The sequence below is a fragment of the Medicago truncatula genome, chromosome 6 (genome assembly GCF_003473485.1).
Source record: "Medicago truncatula cultivar Jemalong A17 chromosome 6, MtrunA17r5.0-ANR, whole genome shotgun sequence".
Taxonomy (NCBI): domain Eukaryota; kingdom Viridiplantae; phylum Streptophyta; class Magnoliopsida; order Fabales; family Fabaceae; genus Medicago; species Medicago truncatula.
In genome coordinates, this window is record NC_053047.1 from 31,064,956 (window position 1) to 31,086,065 (window position 21,110).

The 21,110-nt window shown below is 32.9% G+C and overlaps 2 protein-coding genes across 3 annotated transcripts; one reads left to right on the forward strand and one right to left on the reverse strand.

The window, feature by feature from the left end:
- Window positions 1-436: 436 nt before the first annotated feature.
- On the reverse strand, window positions 437-2,000 carry LOC120576089 (putative uncharacterized protein DDB_G0287113). The gene is made up of 2 exons (XM_039827070.1): window positions 1,923-2,000; window positions 437-1,417 (listed from the first exon to the last, which is right to left on the reverse strand). The coding sequence occupies exons 1-2, from the start codon at window positions 1,998-2,000 to the stop codon at window positions 437-439; spliced, it is 1,059 nt and encodes a 352-aa protein (XP_039683004.1).
- Window positions 2,001-6,825: 4,825 nt separating this feature from the next.
- On the forward strand, window positions 6,826-12,644 carry LOC25496580 (methyl-CpG-binding domain-containing protein 11). Of its 2 annotated transcripts, none has more exons than XM_039835242.1 (4): window positions 6,826-6,956; window positions 7,494-7,662; window positions 9,614-9,727; window positions 12,079-12,644. In XM_039835242.1, exons 3-4 carry the CDS (start codon window positions 9,620-9,622, stop codon window positions 12,391-12,393), a joined length of 423 nt encoding a protein of 140 aa, XP_039691176.1. In that variant the 5' UTR covers window positions 6,826-6,956; window positions 7,494-7,662; window positions 9,614-9,619; the 3' UTR covers window positions 12,394-12,644. The 2 variants fall into 2 exon arrangements, with proteins under 2 accessions (XP_039691176.1, XP_013452434.2); XM_013596980.3 differs by having other exon boundaries at window positions 6,830-6,956; window positions 7,499-7,662.
- The last annotated feature ends 8,466 nt before the right edge of the window (window positions 12,645-21,110 follow it).

Genomic DNA, 21,110 nt, shown 5'->3' on the forward strand with positions numbered 1-21,110 from the left:
TAAGGAAACAATTACCCACGAATGTTATACCAGGGAACCTAAATCCTTGGCAAGATCCGCAGTAAAAGGGTTTCCTGGCAGGTAATTCCGCAGAAAAATCGAGAATTTCTAGCAATGGTCCCACTTGTTCACCATAATTATCCTCATCGGGTCCCAACTTAATTCAAAATCAAAATATAATTCAAGTGCAAGGATACAATATAGAAATCAAAATACTCCAAGTTCCTCCTATACATAGAGTTGAATGGTGTAAACATCTTTAAATTCATAGTTTGAAATTAGGAGTTATGTCTATCAACTATAAACAATTTATTCAAAGCTTAAATCAAAACATTCATGGCAGAAACAAGCTAAAATAATTCATCAAAACAGGAAACTAAAAGACAAAGGTATTTAATTAAGACTACCCTATCAGTCTTACAACACTATGCATCATTCATTTCTTAGTGAATTTGAACTTAGAATTAGTTCTAATCTTCTTTTTCACAGGTTCAAGCATTGGCTTCTCAACCCCAGCTTTTTCATCTTGCTTCCTTTTTGGTCTTATTTCTTGATTAGTGCCATCTTTAATGGCCTTGTCCATAGTACTCCAGCTTGACCACTTTTTTCGCTCATAGACATTCATCACTTTCCTTATAGAATTATTTTCAGAAGTATCATGTGGGACTACTTGCTCTTCACTTGAATGTTGCAGCTCCTCAACTTGAACTTCTACAGATTCTCGCTCTTGGATTTGTTGCTTCTTCTTTTTCGATGGTTGCTTATCAGTGACCTCCTCAGCTACATTGTCCTCCTTCATAACATTTTCTTCTTCTGACCGATCCTCTTCTTCAGCATCTTGAATATTTAGAGAATATTCTTCTACTTGATCCTCAACTTCAACTTGTTCTTCTTCAGCTAGAGATCCTTCATTCTGGTGTTCAGCCTGCTCTTCTAACACTTTCTCTCCTTCCGCCCCCTCTTCCTCATGCTCTTCCCATGTTTCTTCCATTGGTGGCTCCACATCCTTTTCGGCTTTCTTCTTCTTCTTTCCAGCAGTGGCTTTCTTCTTCTCAGAATAACCCTTTTTCTCCTTTCCCTTGGATGTTTTAGCTTTGGCTTTGGATGTTGTAGCATTCTCTTTTTCTTGAGTAGTTTCCAAAATGTGATTTGGAAATTGTGGGAAGGACTCCTTGTCAATACCAGCTAAACTCCATCCCATATTCTTTTGGTAATCTCCAACTTTTTTCATGTACTTCATAAAATCCTGGAAATCTTTCTTAAATTCATCAAACTCCTTCTTGGTGATGACTTGATCTGATCGTAGATCTTGTGTTAAAGCAGATGGTTGAGCCGATAGGCGAGTGGATTTCCTGGAAAGCATCTGCTGATTTCTAAGAGGCATATCAGAAGTTTTGGGCATCAAAGATCTACTAACCTAAAACCACAAACATTGAAAAGAGTAAATAAATGTTAGTTGATCAAAATAACGTGCAAATTATTAGAAAGATAATTAGATTTATAGGATCTTTTTAGAATTAAGGTCACAAAGAGAGATGAAAGCGCGTATTTCAGCTTAACATTAGAAAGAATTAACAAAAACCTATTTTTGTGTTTTTGAATTTTAGGATAAAAATATTTCAAAATTTGGTAAAATAAAAACCAACTTAACACAATGTTACACAAACACATTTTGTTTTCAACATAAACTTTCAAAACCAAAAACTCATAATCATTTCGAATTTGCCTTTAAATGTAAAAAATAAAAAACAGATACCATAAAACAAAATAGAAATTATCAATTTGATGCGGAAAAAAGATTTCACAACATACAAACAACATGCAAAAAAAAAAAGCAAAGTTTCCACCTTTTTTCTTCCTCCCTTATTCTTTATGTGATTGCTTTCCAATTTGTCTAACATTTTTCTAGATTTATTGCCTACAGAAGTGGCATGTTGCCATGCTACATCAAGTTTCCGACCACTACTCCTAGTTCGAACATTACTCCTAGTACCAGCCATCTTACATAAATATGAAAAACAAAGACAATTAATTTTAGATGGAAAAACAAAAGAATAAAAATAGAGACAAACAAATTTGATATGAAAAATAAGGGAAAACAACATTGATTTAGAAAAGAAAAAAGAAAAAAAGAAAAAAAACACTGTCAGGAGCTTACTGTGTGTGATTGAGAGTTTAAGATTGAGAGACCAACTATTGCTTTGGAAGGTCGATAGCAACTTCACGGTCTCACGTGTTTGAAGAGGAAGAGATAGTCACAAAACTTAGAGAGGAAACTTGATAAATTATGTTTTTTGGCTTTATCGAACCATGACTCACAAAACCAAGAGGGGGTTTCAATCCATTTTATTTTTTATTGTGGCATTGCAATATTTGGTCAAATCCATAATTAATTACAAAGACAACGAGCTTATCAGTATTTGACAAAATTCAATGCATGATTGACTCACTTTTTTATTTTAAAAAAATATACAATGGAGGGGAATGAATTTCACATTAGATTCATAAAACTAATATGGCATTTCAGCTTTTTTTCTTTTTGTGGTCAATTTTTTTTACCAAAATTTATGTGTTGCTGACTCCGCAATGATAACTTTGAATTTTTTTTTCTTTCTAAAAGTTAAAATAAATAAATATCAAATTATATTAAAAAAAATATATCTTCCTTTTTTCTTTTTCGTCTGAAACTCGAACTATGGTCAAATTTAAATTAATTTAAATATTATTTCACTTATGAAACTCTCCTTTTTTTTGTGGTGCCGGAGTTCAAACCCGACCTTGCATATACTATGCATTGTCCTTACCAAATGAACTAAGCTCACATGAATTTGCGAAACTCTCCTTTATCATCAACTTTAATTTAAGGCTTAATTGAACCCCCAATCCCTTAGCTTAATTCTTTTTTTTAAATTGGTCCCGTAGTTATTAAAATCAACAATTTGGTCCTTTGTCTTTGTTTTGGTCCGTCAATTTGATTAAGTTTTGTCCGTTAATTTGGTCCTATGGGACCAATTTAAAAATAAAATAAAAAAGGTTAAGGGACCGGGAGTTCAATTAACCTTAATTTAATGTGGGGAAGGAAAATCTCATACCAAATACTCCCTCTGTCCCAATTTATATGTGGCTTTGGAAAAAAAAAAAATTGTCCTAAATCATATGTCATTTTGCAATACCAATGAAGAATTAATATTACTTTTTCTATTATATCCGTAGCTATTTATTACTCTCTCTTCTTTCAAATCTTTAATTTATCTTTCTCATACCATTTATTAAGGACAATTTTGTAAAACAACTCATAATATCACTTTTTTATGCAAAATTATATACATTTTGTAATACGTGTCAAATAGTCAAAACGTCATATAATTTAGGACGGAGAGAGTACGATATGTAATGCACTCTAGTTGTCACAATACAAGACTGGAGTTTTAGTGTTCTTTATTTTGAAATCATTTAGTAAATAAATCAACCACTACATTTCACAAGTTGCAACTGAGAGTGCTCTATATTCTGCTTCACTAGAAGATCTGGATACAATATTTTGCTTCTTGGTGCGCCATGATATTAAAGATGAACAAATGAAGAAGCATAAACCAGTAATGGATCTTCTAGTATCTACACATCCTACCCTGTCAACATCAGTGAAACCTAAGAGTTGAGTATTGGATGATATAAGAAAGAATAACCCTTTTTTAGGATAACTCCTCAAGTATCTTATGACTCTACATGCATCATTGTATTGGATTATAATCCTTGACTACCAATCTAGATTTGTATCTTTCTATGGTTCTATCTGAATGGTATTTGATTTTATAAACCCATTTACTGCCTACAGGTTTAAACTTATGAGGTAGATCAACCAATGTCCATGTACCATTCTTTACCAAAGCGAATGATTCAGTATCCATTACTTTAAGCTAGTGTTCAAATTGCATAGCTTCCTGATAGGACTTAGGTTCAGTTTGTGTGAGAATAGACAAGTGAAAAATGTGATTGTGAAGAAGAAAGAAAATTTGACAAAGTATATAAACTACCTGAGGAAGGTGATACAGATTGATCTGTGAAGGAATAACAAGCATAGTCTTGAAGTCTAACTAAAGGGTTTCTAACTCTGAGACCTTCTCAGATCATTAGCAGGAGGTTCATGATCAATATTTTCAACAGGAGCAAGAGTTCAATATTAGCATGATGGTTTTGCTCTATATCAGAGGGATTAATATGATCAAGATTAACAGGAAAAATGGACTCAATACTATGACTAGGATCAAATTATTCTCTATCAAAAAGAGAATTATAAGACTTTTCAGAAAGAGAATGCTCATCGTATGAATGAAAATTTTGATTTGTAAGATCAATTTAATATGGTAAAATGTGCTCAAAGAAAATATCATTTCAAGTAATGAAGATTTGTGTAGTTTTCAAATAAAAAAGAATAGGGTTAATACCCCTTTTAGTCCCTGTAATATGAGCGAATTCCGGTATTAGTCTCTGTAAAAAAAAAAGTTTAGATTCTATCCCTGTAATATCAGATTCTTCCACTTTAGGTCCTTCACTTGAATTTGTGAGTAGAATCTGCTGACGTGGCATGCTGACTGTACAATTTTTTTACTTTTATTATTAAAAAAATTCCATGTGGCTTTTCTATGATTTATGCTTATTAAAATTAAAATAGAAAAAAAAAAATCAAACAACCAAAACACTAAAATGTCTTAATCCCAAATCTCTAAATCCAAAAATATTTCAATCCAAAATTTAATTATCAAACCCATCTTTCCAAAAATTTATCAAACCCAAAAAAATCACAAATTCACAAGAACAACAATGAGAAAGCTTCAACAAGCTTCAATAAGAACCAGATCTGACTCTCACAATTTCATCCCTAACCTTTCAATGTCATCGATTCATCCCTCTTGCTCAAATAGTTGTTATTCCCAATTTTCTTAACAGCTAATTTTGTTAATCCACAACCACACAAGCTGTGAAGGAAGCTATGAAACAAAGATTACAAACGGACACACACACCAGCCAAAGCCGAGCAAAAACCCCAATAAAATGTGAAGGGGCCAGGCTGGGTATCAGCAGAACAGCAAGAAGGTATCAGCAAAAAAAAAAAACAGAAAAGCAAATGCCCTACCCATGTTTATCCTTCATGAATTGGCTGGGTTTGTGGGTTTGGTTTTGATTCGGATATGGGTTAACAAGTGTTAATACAGATTCAGCTAAGTGACTCTTTTAAGAAATAATAAGTTTTCAATTTTTTGGGTAAACAAGTGTTCATCTTCTTCATTCTTAAATTCATCTACAACCCCATAAATTCATTCTCAACTTTATCCCCAAATTTTGGAATTCATATTTCTACAAAGCTAAACCTTAATATGAACCCATAAACACTCAGATTCGGAACGAAATCAAACCAAATCAGAGAGATTAGTGATTTTATGTTTGAAGATTGATGAGAAAATGGAAAAAGGAAAATTTTGGGTATTTCTGTGAGTTTTTTTTCTCGATGAGTGAGGGATGAGAGAGGAAGGAAAAGAGGAAAAAATAGTTCTGTGTTTTTTTTTAATTTGTTGTTTTTACTTTTATTGTCTTTATCTTAAATAAAATATTAATAAATAAAAATTCAATGGGGTAATAATTAAATAAGAAAAAAAAAAAGGAAAATAGTCCAGTCATCTTGACACGTCAGCAGATTCTGCTGACAAGTTCAAGTGAAGGACCTAAAATGGAAGAATCTGATATTACAGGGACAGAATCTAAACTTTTTTTTTTTACAGGGACTAAAACCGGAATTCGCTCATATTACAGGGACTAAAATGGGTATTAACCCAAAAGAATATAACCCTTGGCACCACTTTTATAACCCAAGAAAACACATATTTTTTGCGCTAGCATCAAGTTTAGTCATGTGTGAACTAATAGTAGAAGCAAAACACAATGGACCAAAAACTTTAAGACCGTTAAAATCAGGATCTTGATCGAAAAGAAGTTGATATGGTGACTTGTTGTGCAAGATAGTGGAAGATACTCTATTAATGATATAAATAGCATGAACAAGAGCATAAGATCGAAAATTTGAGGGAGTTTAGACTGAAATAATAGAGCTCTTCCCACATTAAGAATATGTTTGGTGATTTCTTTCAACTCTCCCATTTTGTTGGGGAGTTTCAACACAAGACTTCTGATGTAAAATACCTTTGGAACTATAAAACTAAGAAAGATCAAATTTTTGAACATGATTTTGAACTTGAGCTTTTAACTTTGAACATGGTATTGTTCTTTCCCAACCTCTATTAACAGGAATGTGTTTTTTTAACTCTGAAACAAACGCCTCCTAGGTGACAAATTATAAAATTAGATTTCCAAATTTATATATTTAGGGAAGAAAGAGTCGTTCATGAGAAAGAGTCGTTGGAAATTTTTCAATTTTGTGAAAATCAATCAATTTGATTCTTGACAATTTTCTGAAAATCAATCAATTTGGTCCTTGGCAATTTTCTATAAATCAATCAATTTGGTCCTTGCTTGCGTGATATCTGACGTGGTAAGCCTTGTAAGAGATTAACAGTACACGTCACCTCCGTTAACAGGCCAACTTAACGGAGGGACTGATTTGATTGACATTTTGTAAATTCGAGGACTAAATAGATATTTCGTAAAATTTGTGGACGAATTTGACTGATTGTTGAAAATTCAAGGACGAATTTGAGGTATTACTCGACTAAAAATTGATGAAAATTTAAAAAGAGAAATTTATAGGAATTTAAAAAAGAAAATGTCATTTTTTAAAGAAAATGGGAAACGACGCCGTTTGATTTGTACAAAAAATAGAAACAACAATCTCCGTCAGAGAATTCGCTCTGCAATCTAAATGTCGGCGTCCACTTCAATCGCCCATCTCCGCCAACCACTCCACGGCGTCGTTCGCCGACCACCACCGTCGCATATGAAATCAGGTTTAACAACTTTTGCTTTTGCCCCACTGAATTCTAAACTTTTTCATTTTCCCCTTTTCATTCAGTTTTATTTGCGTTGTTCTTAATTTTCTGATGATTAAATTTAAATAAGTTATGAGTTTATGTAATGTAATGTGACTCACCGCACGGACACGACACAGACACCGACACGCCAACACTGCTAATAATATGAAATAAAATCATAGTTCGGTGTAATTATATGTGTCGGTGTCGTGTGAGGTGTCGATACTGACACGATACGACATGTGTCCGACACTGGGACACGCCTAATCTAAGGAGTGTCTACCTAAGTGTCTATGTTGGTATCGAACAAGATATGTATCCAACACCTGGACATGTCTAATAGGAGGAGTATCTCTACTATATAGTGAAGTGAATCTGAGACTGTTTAATATTTGGTCTGTTGATCCTTCAAAAAAAAAAAAAAATTGGTCTGTTGTTGTCTGTGATTTTGTTTGCCAGATGCATCTATTTTTCTATATGGAATTTATGTATGATTTTTTATTTTATATGAAGATTAGGTCATGTAGTTCAATTAGTGACCAATGCTGTCAAACATTGGTTATAACGAATGGCGGTAAAGCATAGTGGTTAGAAATCAATCACACGACACTTCAGAATTTGCTTGCAATGTCATCATCCACTTCAATCGTCGCTCCTCGACCACCACCGCATCTCAGATCAGGTTCAACAACTTTTTAATTGTCCAATATTTCTTTCTCTGTCATTCATAGCTTTATTCTTTAACTGATTTATTTTCGTTGTTCTTAAATTCTAATTCAATAGTGATTTAATCTCGTAAAATCTAAGTCAAATTGAATAGGTTATGAATATATGCATACTTACTTATGCGTATGCTAACTATATAAGTGGCTACTTGAGATAATGATAAGAGAATCTGAGATAGTTCAATGTTAATTATGTTGTTTCCTTTGTGATTTTGTTTGCTGGATGCATAGTATATTTTTCCAATTCTAGCATAGATATAATTCTTATCTTTTCAACATGGTATCAGGCCTATCCTAGATCTATTGTTGGGCTTCCCACATCGTCCACGCTTCAGGCCCATTGGGCCGGGCTGGAGCGTGAGGGGGTGTGTTGGAAATTCCGCCTTAATTGCGGTCCGCCCCTAGTCGCATAAATTGTGACCTTTGGTTAGCCTTCATTGCAGCCTCCAACACCTTCATTGTGTTTGCTTTGAGGGGGTGGATTTAGTCCCATATCGGATAGATAGCACTCTTGAGAAGAGTTTATAAAGAGGAGGCACTCCTCCCCTTACAAGCCGGTTTTGTAAAGATGTGTTAGGCCCCAAATTTCAACAATACACAATAGCTTCTTTTCTTTACATCATGCTTTTACTTTTTTAATCTTGTTTTTTCTCCTATAAAAAGAGTAGGAATTATTTTCAGAGATTTATAGATAGTTACACATCAATTTATTCTCCCCTCCATGAGATTTTTTTTCCCAGTCATTTCCTTGGGAATAAAACAACTTCCCCAAGAATCCTTTATACCTAGGAATAAAATCTAAAAACTTGTAACAAACATGAGAATGCATATTTTCTATCCTTTTATTCCCGAAAATCTACACAGGTAACTTGAAACAAGCACATCGTTTATTTCCTCGACTCTTTCCTGCAAAACCCTAACTTTCATAAATCACGCCATAGAGTATGTGAACCAAAGCTGTTGTTTTTCTCTCTAAGAATTAAATCTTAGTTGTCAATAGCGTTGTAGCGTTGCGGCGAGGCCCTCCACAACCATGCCATTGGCCCGCGAAGCGCCAGTTGCAATAGCGGTCATAGATGTAAGATGCCGCTAATACTGGTTGATTAACAACACCATCATTGCCACATCTCGGTTCAATAAAATTTGTGCTTGTTGTAGGCGTGACCAAGGTTGTCAAGACCGGTAGGGAGGTTGCAAGATCATAAAATACAAGATCGCAACTATGATCAGAAGATTGTTCTTAAATTTCTGATTCAGTATCAATTTAATTTAACAGAATCTAAATGAAATTGAATAGGTTCTTAAATAACTCATTCATTTCTTGAGATAATGAAGAAAATATGAGATAGTTCAATGTTAATTATGTTATTTCCTTTGTGATTTTGTTTGCTGGATGCATATTATATTTCTGCAATCCTTACATAGAAATTCACCGCTTGAAGTGAATAAGTGGAGAATTCGGGGTTCGAATCCCCGGCCATTTATATCGCAATGTCCCTACCCTGGCCCCTTGAGGTGATAAGTTGTGATCATTTTACCTGAAGCAATATGAGATTCCACACGTGTCTCATCGGTTTCAATCTCAAACTAAATAATTAAAGAAAATAAATATTAATTAATTAACTAAACATTAAATATTTTTCTTCTCTATTTTTTATCCACCTTTCACTTAAAAAAAACACACACACACACACAACCAATCTCACTTTCACTCCAACAAACGCAAAAATCAAAACAAAACCAAAAACCCTAAGTATTTTTTCTCTCCTTTTTCCCTTCTCTTCATCATCTTTCAATTATTTATGAATGATTGTTCAATTATACAAAATTGTAAGGTTTATTATCATCATTATTATTATTAATTCTGGTATTGTCATTCTATTTGAATTTTTTGGGGGAAATTGGCAGGTGAAAATGGCGAGTTCAGTGGAGAAGGAAGGTTCTGCTGCTGTCAGAGATGCAGGTGCATCGGAGGAGCGTGTTTGGTTGGATCTACCTGCACCATCTGGTTGGACCAAAAAGGTTCTGATTCTTTGACTGTTCAGTTTTAGTGCAATTTGAATTTCGTTTTATTGTAATTTCATGTTTCTTGTTTGATTTTCGTGTTGATTTTGTTTAATTTCACGATCTGTGTTTGTAAGATGCTGTGGTTTTGTTTTTCACAATTAGGGATTTGGATTTGAATTTTCACCCATTTTGTTTTTTTCTTGAATTTTGAACTGTTGAATGTGTGTCTCTAGATTTATGTCAAATATTTAGGTATCTTGTTCTCTGAAGTCTGAAAATTATCTACCTGCTCCATCTGGTTGGACCTAAAAGGTTCTGATTTTCTCTGACTAAATGACTATTCAATTTCAAGTCAATTTGAATTTAGTGTTGCTGTAATTTTTGTTTCTTGTTAGATTTTCATGTTGATTTTGTTTAATTTCACGATTTGTGTTTGTAAGATGCTGTGATTTTGGTTTTCTCAATTGGGGTTTTGTTTTTGAATATTCACGCATTTTGTTGTTTTCTTGAATTTTGAACTGTTTAATGTGTGTTTCAAGATCCATGTCAAAGATTTAGGTATTTTGTTCTCTAAATTCGGAGAATTATCTAGTTGCTGGGTGTTGAGTCACCTGCTAGGATTTTCAAGATTATTGACTTGGTACAAAACAAGTTTTTTACTTTGCGGGAATTTCTTACTTTTGTTAGAACTATTTTTACAATTTGGCAAAATGGGTAATGAGCAATTGGGCTTGATTGTTCCTGAGCTAGTTGTTTGTTACTCTGCGGAAAACTTGTTGAAGAATGACTTGTGCATTTCACAGCTCTAGGTTTTGACACATGGATGATATTGATTTTTCAGTGTTGTTATCTTGTTGTGTTTAATTTTTTGATCTAGGATAGATTATGTAATTTCATGTTTGGGTCCAACAAAATATCCCATTCTTAAAATTTTGTCTTGATTTTGTGAAATTCTACTAGCAATTTGTTTTTTTATGTAAAAAAAACTAAAAAGAGGAAGAAGACTTCAGGGCTCAAAAACCACTTTTAAAGGAATTTCCATTTACTTATTTCCAAGGGGACTAGCGGGTCACGACCTGGAACCTCCAGATCCAAGGCCTGTCATTTTACTACTAGACCAACCCCTCGAAGTTGTTTAACTCCATTGTTGTGTGTAAAGTTATCATTCTTCATTTGTCAAACACCTCTTTACCCCAAATCTTGTAAAATGAACATTCGCTTAATTTTTAACATTAATATTTTCATGTTTGCAATCCATTACAGTTTGCTTTTCTGTTGTTCTTTTTTTCTTCTTTTTCTGTTTAGTTTCTAAGGTGTTCAGTTTGCTCTAAAGACAGTGATCCAACTAATACATTTTCGGTTAGCACCGATCTTAAGATATTAGATTGTCAAATCATTCAACAGATTGTCCCTTCTGGTTCAATCGGGCTTAGTGTTAGTTACCAAATCCAACACTGATCAGAGCATGAACCATATGGTATTATTGATTATTGAACCCATTAAATCAGTCATGTAAATTATGCCCACACATATGTCAGTATGGAGGAAATAAACCATGTTTCTTACCATGTAAACGTCTAATAAATTTCATAATATTTTCTGCCATATTTGCACCCGTTTATTCTAAAATTTTCTGATATTGTTAAACCCTCTATGTAACAGCCTTTTTTAATATTTCTTGAAGTAAATTGCATTGATTTGCCCTGAGTTTTACAAAACCCATGCAATCACCAATAATTTTTTTTTTTTCTTTTCCATGAAAAATCCTAATTAACCTGGTGTGATCTTGAGTTCTCAAGCTCCATATAAACTTACTCTTTTGTCTAGGTACATACACCCTCTGGGTTATTGTATGATCCTAACTCGAGGAGCATCTATGTATTCTTTATTACTGCAGTTTTAGATTGGCAATTATTCAGTATATGTGTCCTTTTTTTTCTTTCTTGGTCATTATGAGCCATGGATACTTGTCTTGAGACCGAACCAGGTTAATTTGGTGCCATGCTAGTTGTTACGCTCTTAGTTACTGAAGTTTAACAGTAAAACAGCTAGCTTATTTATAACTGCCTATGGTGTTTAACTAGGCACTAAAATGCTTTAAAATGTAACAACAAAATAAGTTTTTGATTAATAGAAGAGGAAGAAACATTTTCAATCATAAGGCATAATTCTTGTTTTATCTTTTAACAGCATGCGCATCAAAGACCTATAATGTACTGTGATGTTAGAGTAGGGAAGACAGATTCATTTTTCACGTTAGGGACTACTTGTTAATAGCTTGGAACAAGATCTTGTATGTGTTATAGATGTTGCTTTGTTGCATGTTAATTACATATGAGTATTCATTAGTTATGTTTCCTTTGCAGTACTTCTTTCCAAAGTCTGGAACACCGACAAAGTATGAGGTTGTCTTTACTGCACCATCAGGAGAGAAAATCCATACAAGGAGGCATATGGAGGAGTATCTGAAGAGAAATGGTGGACCGAAGGTCTCAGAATTTGATTGGGGCAATGGCGAGACTCCAAGAAGATCGGCAAGGATCATCGAGAAGGCCAAGGCAGCTCCTCTAGTGGAGCATGAAAGTGAACCCCCTAAGAAACGGGGCAAAAAGTCAGCATCAGATTTAAAAGCATCTAAAGGGAAGATTGATGACAAAGCATCAAAATCAAAAAGCGTTTAAAAATGTTTTTGAATTAAGATCGAGCGTGGTTGCTTCAAAATTGTAACCATATAATAGAATCACATGATTTAACGGGCCATATTTACTTGAGTTATAAGCGACCCTAGTTTAAAAATGTTCTTCCTTTCTAAGTTTGTCAACTATATCTTCCTTCTCAAAGGTGTATGACACTGCAACTGCAATTGTTGGGATCTCAATCTCACATTGTAAGCCCCTCTTCATATTTTTTCTTTGTTTTTTTGTTTTCTAAATCAATATTGCCTTCACTGATTTGTTATTCTCTGTTTTATTATTTGGTCTTCATTTTTTGTTTGTTGCATCTAATTTTCTTGTTTTTGTTTTTCATGGCTGGTGAAGAAAACTCAAATTTATAAAGATATTAACTTGGAAAAATTAAAAAGGTTGAAATTATGCTCTTTTTCTTTGTTTTGTTTTTGGCATGTTGTTTGTCATTTGTGAATTGTTTTTTTTAACATCAAATTAAGATCGTTTTCTCTGTTCTTTTACGGTCTTTCTTTTTTGTTTTTAAAAGTTTAAAGGACCAGTTAGTGTGGTCCTAAGTTTGTGAATTTAGTTTTTAAAGTATATGTTTGCTCTAGCGGTGGGAAAGTAAAAAACGTGCGTTTGGGGAGAACCTATAAATTTAAGCTTTAGAAAGTCACGGCAAAAATGGGTTACATACGCGAGGAAGTATGATTTACGCAAATTGCAAAATATTTTTAACATTACTCTCTATGTAGTTTGATCCTAATCGTATAGACTTTACACCCAAATTGAAATTTTTGCTCACATTGAACACACGCAAGAATATTGTTATCATTACCATTTGTACACTCTTGTTTGCACTTTGGTTGATAACATATTTTGCAGCCACAAGTTGGACGAAACTAATCACTATCCAAAACTCCATCGAGACCTAAAGAACAGCGGTGGAATGCAGAAGGACATCGATCACATAATATTGTGTCACCCCCAAAACCACAAATAGAACAAATATAATTATTTTCATTAGAATTTGCTACGACAACACAATGATTCCCTTCTTAAGAATTTTCTTCAGCAACACAATGGTTCCCCTTTTGATCGCTCTAACTTGGAGCTTCCGTTTAACATTCCAACAATGACCTTTTGTCTTTCATAAAGATACTAGTGGATGGTGTATGTCTTGTAAAAACAACATAAATCTCGAATCCTGTGACATTTTATTTAACATGTCAATTTCAAATTCATATTAACGAGGTTAGAGTTTGTGGTGGACTTAAGGCTCATGTGGTTAGTAAAAATATAGACCATCCAGTAGTATCTTGTTGGAGGACAGAAGGACATCGTTAGAATGTGAAAGGGTAGCTTTTAGTTTGCACGATAAGAAGGGGAACCATTGTATTGCCGAAGCAAATTTTGAAGCAGGAAATCATTGTGTTGTCGATGCATTTTTTAAAGAAAATAATGATGTTTGTCCTATTTTTGGTTTTGGTTGTGACATAGTACTTTGTGATTGGTGTCTTTCTTCATTAAACCATGGTTGTTTAGGTCTCAATCGAGTTCTGGATGGGGATTGGTTCTTTCGAATTTGTTGTTGCAAAATATGCTATCGACCTAAATGAAAACCAGAATGTGCATATGGAAATCAAAACAACATTTTGTTTGTGATCAATGTGTGAAAATTTTCACTTTGGGTGTAGTTTGACTCAGCAAACCTTCTTTAAACAATATCATGCTAATATGAAAATGACTTAGTTCTACAATTTGATACGGGGTCCATTAATTGACATATTGGATTCTGAAAATGATAGCAAATAAAAAATAAATTATCTACAACATTGTATAAGATACCTTACTAATACTATAAAGCCTACCCTAAAAAGATTTAGTTACCTATGATAACTAATGATAAATTACAAAATAAATAAAACATAGCCTAGAGAAATTGGAGTGAGGAGAGAGAACCTTCTCTTTGGAAGCTCCTAGTGCTTACCTTCATTTTGAGCCGCTTCGTTCTAAATGAGAAATTACGAATGAGGCTTGATATTTATAGGGAGAGTTTCCACCTGAAGTACCCAAAAATCGGGCTTTTCCCACTTAAAAGTAGCAAAAAGCAGTTTTGACCCACATTCAGCAATGCTCGGAGCACACAGGCTATGCTCTAGGCGCCTAGGCCATGCATGCTCGGGGAACCTGTGAGTACGTTCCGGTGCATAAATCTCCGTTTCCGTCCATTTAGGTGTTTGCTTCCATATAAGATGTCTTGGCCCTTGGGAAAATAATTTCTCCTTCTGTAACATCTTCTGAGGCCTCTTGAATCTTCATTCTTGATCTCTCCAAAGTCTTCACTAATCTTCAGATGTCTTGCTTTCCCAATTTACATGATTTCTTCTTGAATTACATCAAAACACCGTAAAATTGCTATGTATCAGAAATAATAGAATTATAAACTCAAATATAGAAAACATTAAAAATGTCCAAAAATCATATGCAATTGATCTAATACTCCTCTATTTTGGTTTTAAAACCTATTGAAAATGACTGAAAAACATGCTAGAAATAACAAAATTTATGTTGTAGTGTGCATAAAACATAGAATTGAAAATAAAAAAATAAAACAACATATATTAAAATTTTAAAACAATTATGTACGCATTACAAAATACTTGAAATCATACAAAATAGAATCAAAACTTATACGTACACTAACTTCTCTTTCAATATAAATGGGCATGCTATATTTAGAATTAATGTCTCAAAATTAATGTATTATTCACTTCTCAAATAAATGAAATATCAATCATTTGATGAGATCCAAAAGTATATTTGTTCTTCAAATAAACAAATCACAAAAAATACGGAAGGAGGTGTAGATAATTGGGTGGGCCAACTTAAAAGTTTGTATTTAAATTTAGTGGTATATTTGTACTTACACATAAAAAATAAATTTGGGGGTGGGGTGTGGCCCACCTTGGCCCAAGTGGTCCTCCGCCACTCGGGCGCTAGGGTAATTATGGGATTCGATTAGCAAGTGAAGAAATACGGAATTGGTACACATTTTCATTAAGATTTAGAAAATATAGAGGAATGAAGAAGGAAGAAGGTAGAGTTTTTACCGATGACAAATGAAATTCAAAATGAAGATTTGGGTTTTTCTCCTTCACTAGAGTTAACATGGTCTTATCCCAAACTCAACCTCTCTAGGTGTATTAGGGTTCTTGAATTAATTGTATGTTTGGGTAAAGTTAGGTTTTAATGTGGTTTATGTCTATTTCTATTACATGAAACTGGAATGCATTCTATGTGTTTGATGTACTTACTTTAAACATTTTCAACTTTAGAAAAATTTGGGAATGAGAAATTATAGAAAAATAAGGTAGTTACCCTAAACCTTAATGATATATGAACAAAGAATTCATACATTTAGAGTGATAATGTCTGAGCATATGTAGATATGGTTGTGAAATTTAAGGAAAGAGATGTCATGGAATGAAAAGTGAAAGAAAGAAAAAAGGAAAAAATGGTTGCGATTTTCTGTTCAAAAAGATTATCACGTATTTGAACTTAAATACATATAAATTGCGCTATAGATGTCTTTTTTTATGAAACCAATTGGGAAATCAAAATGTTAATGTAAACTGTTAGGGAAATCAAAATAAACAAATCGCTCCTAATTTTTCTCCTTAATTTTACTAAACAAATTATATTAACCCTAGATTTAATTTATGCAAAATGTCATAACTTATTTCTAAGCGTTAACCCGTGACGCAATATTAACCATTTAACCTAATTTTTTCATGTGACTTTATTATATTAACCTTAGATTTAATTTATGCAAAATGTCATCTCTTATTTCTAAATGTTAACGCGTGAGCAATATTAACCCTTGATTTAATCTGATTTTTTCGTGTGACTTTACTATATTAACTCTAGATATAATTTATGCAAAATATTATTTTTTTTATTTCTAAATGTTAACCCGTGACGCAATATTAACCCTAAATTTAACCTATTTTTTCGTGTGACTTTACTATATTAACTCTATATTTAATTTATGCAAAATGTCATCTCTAATTTTAACCTAACTAGCTTGGAAACCCGTGCCAAGCACGGGCTAGAACTACGACTATATTTTTTATTTTATAAAATTTAATTATACAACAAATTCATTATTTTATACACAATATATAAATAGAACGCATCGTTATCGTATTTTCGATTGTATATTATATACAAATATCAACGTTTATATAGTTATTTGGATTTTCGTATCATTAAACATGAATGATTTAATGGATCTAACGTCGAAATATTAGTATTTAATGATGAAATATTTTACACGGATGACTAAAATTAATCACGGAGACATGAGTCTTTTTTTTTATGTTCTGCATATAATTGGGGGTGTTGGAGTCTCGAGGTCTGCCACTGCATATACAATTAATTGTCCCTACCCAATGAATTGTCTCTACCAGATGCCCTTATATATGGTTTCTTTCAAATTTCATGATTTATATAGCAAATATCCTTATATATACAAAGTTAATATTGTGCATACACTTGATTCATCTTATAAAATAAGTATTCAATCAATGTAGAAAATAATATAACAAACAACGACAAAGACACCAACTATCTATCACATTTTTTTAACTAAGCATATTATAAAATAATCAATCAACAAAAACACAACAGAAAAGGCTTAATTTTTAACTAAGCATATTATAAAATAACTCATCAACAAAAACACAATAAAAAAGGCTTAAAAAAGGGACTACAAAATTGTCTTGTGCATGCACATAGATATAGGCACTCCAAAGAAGAAGAAAAACGGATATATAACAGATTGTATAAAAACTGAAGTAGAACATTTAGTTGATAATATGGTCTCTGAAAGAGTACGACTTACATTAGGAAAAATGAGAAAGATCAGATGGATACTGACATTATAAATAAAATTAAACATAGTATGAGAATATTGGAGTTGCTCTACGAGATAATAGAAAAACCGAAGTCTCAGTAGATAAACACCTTAATGTATGAGGCAGTGTTAATTTCAGAGCCTAAGAGAAGGTATTGCACCTATTGCAATTGGTCAATGATATTTCAATGCCATAGAAATTCCATTAACGTCAGTTTGTGTACATATGAATGATATCACGTCACCTGAGGCACAAAACCATCACCTGAAGGTACATGAGACCAAAAATATTGTCAATAAGGGATAAAAAATATTACTTCATATAACATATTAGTCCCTATAACAAATTGATCACTCAGCCTATTCTTTGCACAACAATAAATGTCATTAGATTTTATACAATGAAATAAGAAGTGTGATCTCAATTGTTAGTTGCAGAATTGTAGTTTATCTACATGGCCAATACATTAATCTTTCTTTACGCAACTATTATAATGGTTTCAAGTAGCAACAACCAATACATATCCAAATAAAAAATATATATTACAACGAAGTTTAAAAGAGAGAGAAAAAAAAATCATACCCACCTGAGTCATCAGGAACGACCGGTTAAACATTCCGAAAAACATCACGGTACACAACATTAATGGTCTCAGTACACACACGATTTTCTTCATCCAGTATAAGCATTTTCAATCCTTTTTTGGAAGTGACTCTCGACACAGCGACGTACAACTGTCCATGAGTAAAAACCGGTTTGGAAAGATAGATTCCAACATGAGACAACGACTGATCTTGACTTTTATTTATTGTCATTGCAAAACACAAAGCCAACGGGAACTGTCTCGTAGTAAATTTGAAAGGAAGTTCAGGATCACTCGGAACTAAGTTCATTCTTAGAATAATTATTTTTTCACCAGCATTTTTTTCGGTAATAACAGTTGCACCGATGAAGTTCTTCCCAAGATTGTGTACAATCAACCTAGTCTCGTTGCACAATTCAGTTGCTTGGTCAATGTTCTTCGTCAACATAACTGGACATCCAACTTTAAATCTAAACTTGTGGTTGGAATACCAAAAAACATGATATTGTTTAACAATTTTGTTGTAAACCATTCGCTTTGTACCTCACTATATGCTCATCTGATTTGCAAACCGAATCAGAACTGGTATATTCCTTTTCGTCTCCTGGAACCAATGATAGAAGGAATTTGTTTACATGCTCAACTACGTCTAGTGTGGGAGCAAAGTATCCCCCGCTCTTGGAAAAAATCCAAGATATTCATGTTTTGCAAAACATTCGGATATACAAAATCAACCAGAGAACGCAACGGATCAGAGGAATCTTTTATCAGCAACTCATAAAAAATGGGTACATTAATTTATCCACTCTCGTTGGCGGATCCTATTCCATCTCCAATTGAAAGCATTCGATCGACAAACTTTCTTATCTCATCTTGCTCGGCACAAACGGTTGAAGCCCATAAACACATATTTGTTGTAAGTGTGAGAACCTTACAATAACTCCAAAACTTTGATGAGTTGATGGATGAAGCAACTATATCTTGTATGCATCCTTTTATTATGACTGACAAAAAAAAATCTGAAATCACCGCCCAAAACAACATAAACACTCCCAAATGGTTTGTCTATATTATCGACACCATCATAAGACATTATATCGCGCATGGTTCGGTCAAACACCTCAAAACAATAGCGATGCATTATAGGTACCTCATCCCATATTATTAATTTTGCTTTTTTGAACATAGCAGTTTTGTTGCTCTCTTTATCAAATTCACAACTTGACACTTTGTACCTCACTATTCTCGTCTCATTTGCAAACCGAATCAAAACTGATATATTCCTTTTCGTCTTCTGGAACCAATGATAGAAGGAATTCGTTTACGTGCTCAACTGCGTCCAGTGTGGGAGAAAGTATCCCCCGCTCTTGGAAAAAATCCAAGATCTTCATGATTTGCAAAAAATCCAAATATACAATTTTTTTTCAACGAACTGAAAATAAATTCTTAATAATTATAGGGAACATTTACTTAATTAACCTTTTTTTTTTACCGTAAATCTTTGTTTTTGGATGTCATTCACTTTCATTCTATATTTGTATTCAAACTCTATTTTTTCAAACTCTTTCCCATATGATATATGATCGGGTGTGACAATGAAAAATGTACATGTGTTATGATGAATTAACAAAATACATGTTTATTAGACATTTTAAAATGATACATGTTTTTTAATTAAGTCTTTTTTTTTTTTAACAATTACCCAAAAATCTTCAACTCCTTCAACAAAATCACATAATTACCGATAATTCAATCTATTTTTTATACTCTCATGGACAAAACACACACTCATATTTTTCATCTTAATGTTTCTCTCATGTTCAATTTTTTTCTTCTTCATATTTGTTTTATTTTTCTATCTAGTTTCCTTTCTCTATTCTCATGGATGAAAGGAATATAAACCTCACGTCATTAAATCAAAATAAACAAATCGCTCCTAATTTTTCTCCTTAATTTTACTAAACAAATTATATTAACCCTAGATTTAATTTATGCAAAATGTCATAACTTATTTCTAAACGTTAACCCGTGACGCAATATTAACCATTTAACCTAATTTTTTTCATGTGACTTTATTATATTAACCTTAGATTTAATTTATGCAAAATGTCATCTCTTATTTCTAAATGTTAACGCGTGAGCAATATTAACCCTTGATTTAACCTGATTTTTTCGTGTGACTTTACTATATTAACTCTAGATATAATTTATGCAAAATATCATTTTTTATTTCTAAATGTTAACCCGTGACGCAATATTAACCCTAAATTTAACCTATTTTTTCGTGTGACTTTACTATATTAACTCTATATTTAATTTATGCAAAATGTCATCTCTAATTTTAACCTAATTTTTCTCTCCACACTTTTGCATTTAATGATGTTTATCTAAAGTAAAATAAAATTATGTTCCCAATTATATGCTGTTTTTTTGAAAAGGAATAACCGTTAACTCGTCTCGCTATACTTAACTTAATCTCTTACTTATATATGTTAATCCGTCTTGCTATACTTAACCTATTTTATTTCTTAAAGTTGCTAAAATAATTTTTTCCGTAACTCCCCTTTCGGACAAATTTATTTGGCTGCACTATTCAGATGATAAGTTATATGCCAAGGAGCCATTTCCTTTTCTTCATCCTTCGCATGTTGCTATTGGCTGCATCTATTTGGAAGAAGTACATTCCACCTTATCATACTCTTTATTTGTTGGTCGTTTAAGTACAGTAAGATGCCTACGGATGAGAATCTACGCCATAGGAGTTGTACAAATACTTATGTTTGTTTCCTTTGTAAGTTAAATACTGAAAATTCTAACCATTTGTTCCTTAATTACCTATTTTCTAATCATATTTGGTTGTGGTTAGTGAACAAGTTGAATTGTACCTTCGATTTATCTTTTCCTGGATCAGATTGTATTCCACTAAGGTGTAGCTCGCAGGTTAAGAACATTTACATTGTGAGTATCATCCACGCCATGCAAATTATTTGGACAACAACTAAAAATATTTTGCGGTTTGGTACTAATAATGTGTCTATATATATGCAACAAAGACAATTATAGGATCAGAAATTGCAATGTCTGGTAATATTTCTAATGGTAACTGCTTGCCTTCTGATTCTGTTCTTTTGGACTCTCTTTTGGTTTCACCAAAGCACATCATGTGCTTCAAAGACATTGCTACTGTTTGGTGGAAATCGGCCACTTGTCATTGGATTAAGGTAAGTACA

What these genes read in the sequence shown, in the direction of transcription:
- LOC25496580 (XM_039835242.1), top strand. Translation starts at nt 9,620, where the DNA reads ATGGCGAGTTCAGTGGAGAAGGAAGGTTCTGCTGCTGTCAGAGATGCA. An exon ending in CATCTGGTTGGACCAAAAAG is followed by an intron (nt 9,728 to 12,078) that starts GTTCTGATTCTT and finishes TTTCCTTTGCAG; the next exon opens with TACTTCTTTCCAAAGTCTGG.
- LOC120576089 (XM_039827070.1), bottom strand. Translation starts at nt 2,000, where the DNA reads ATGGCTGGTACTAGGAGTAATGTTCGAACTAGGAGTAGTGGTCGGAAA. An exon ending in CATGGCAACATGCCACTTCT is followed by an intron (nt 1,418 to 1,922) that starts GTAGGCAATAAA and finishes TTGTGGTTTTAG; the next exon opens with GTTAGTAGATCTTTGATGCC.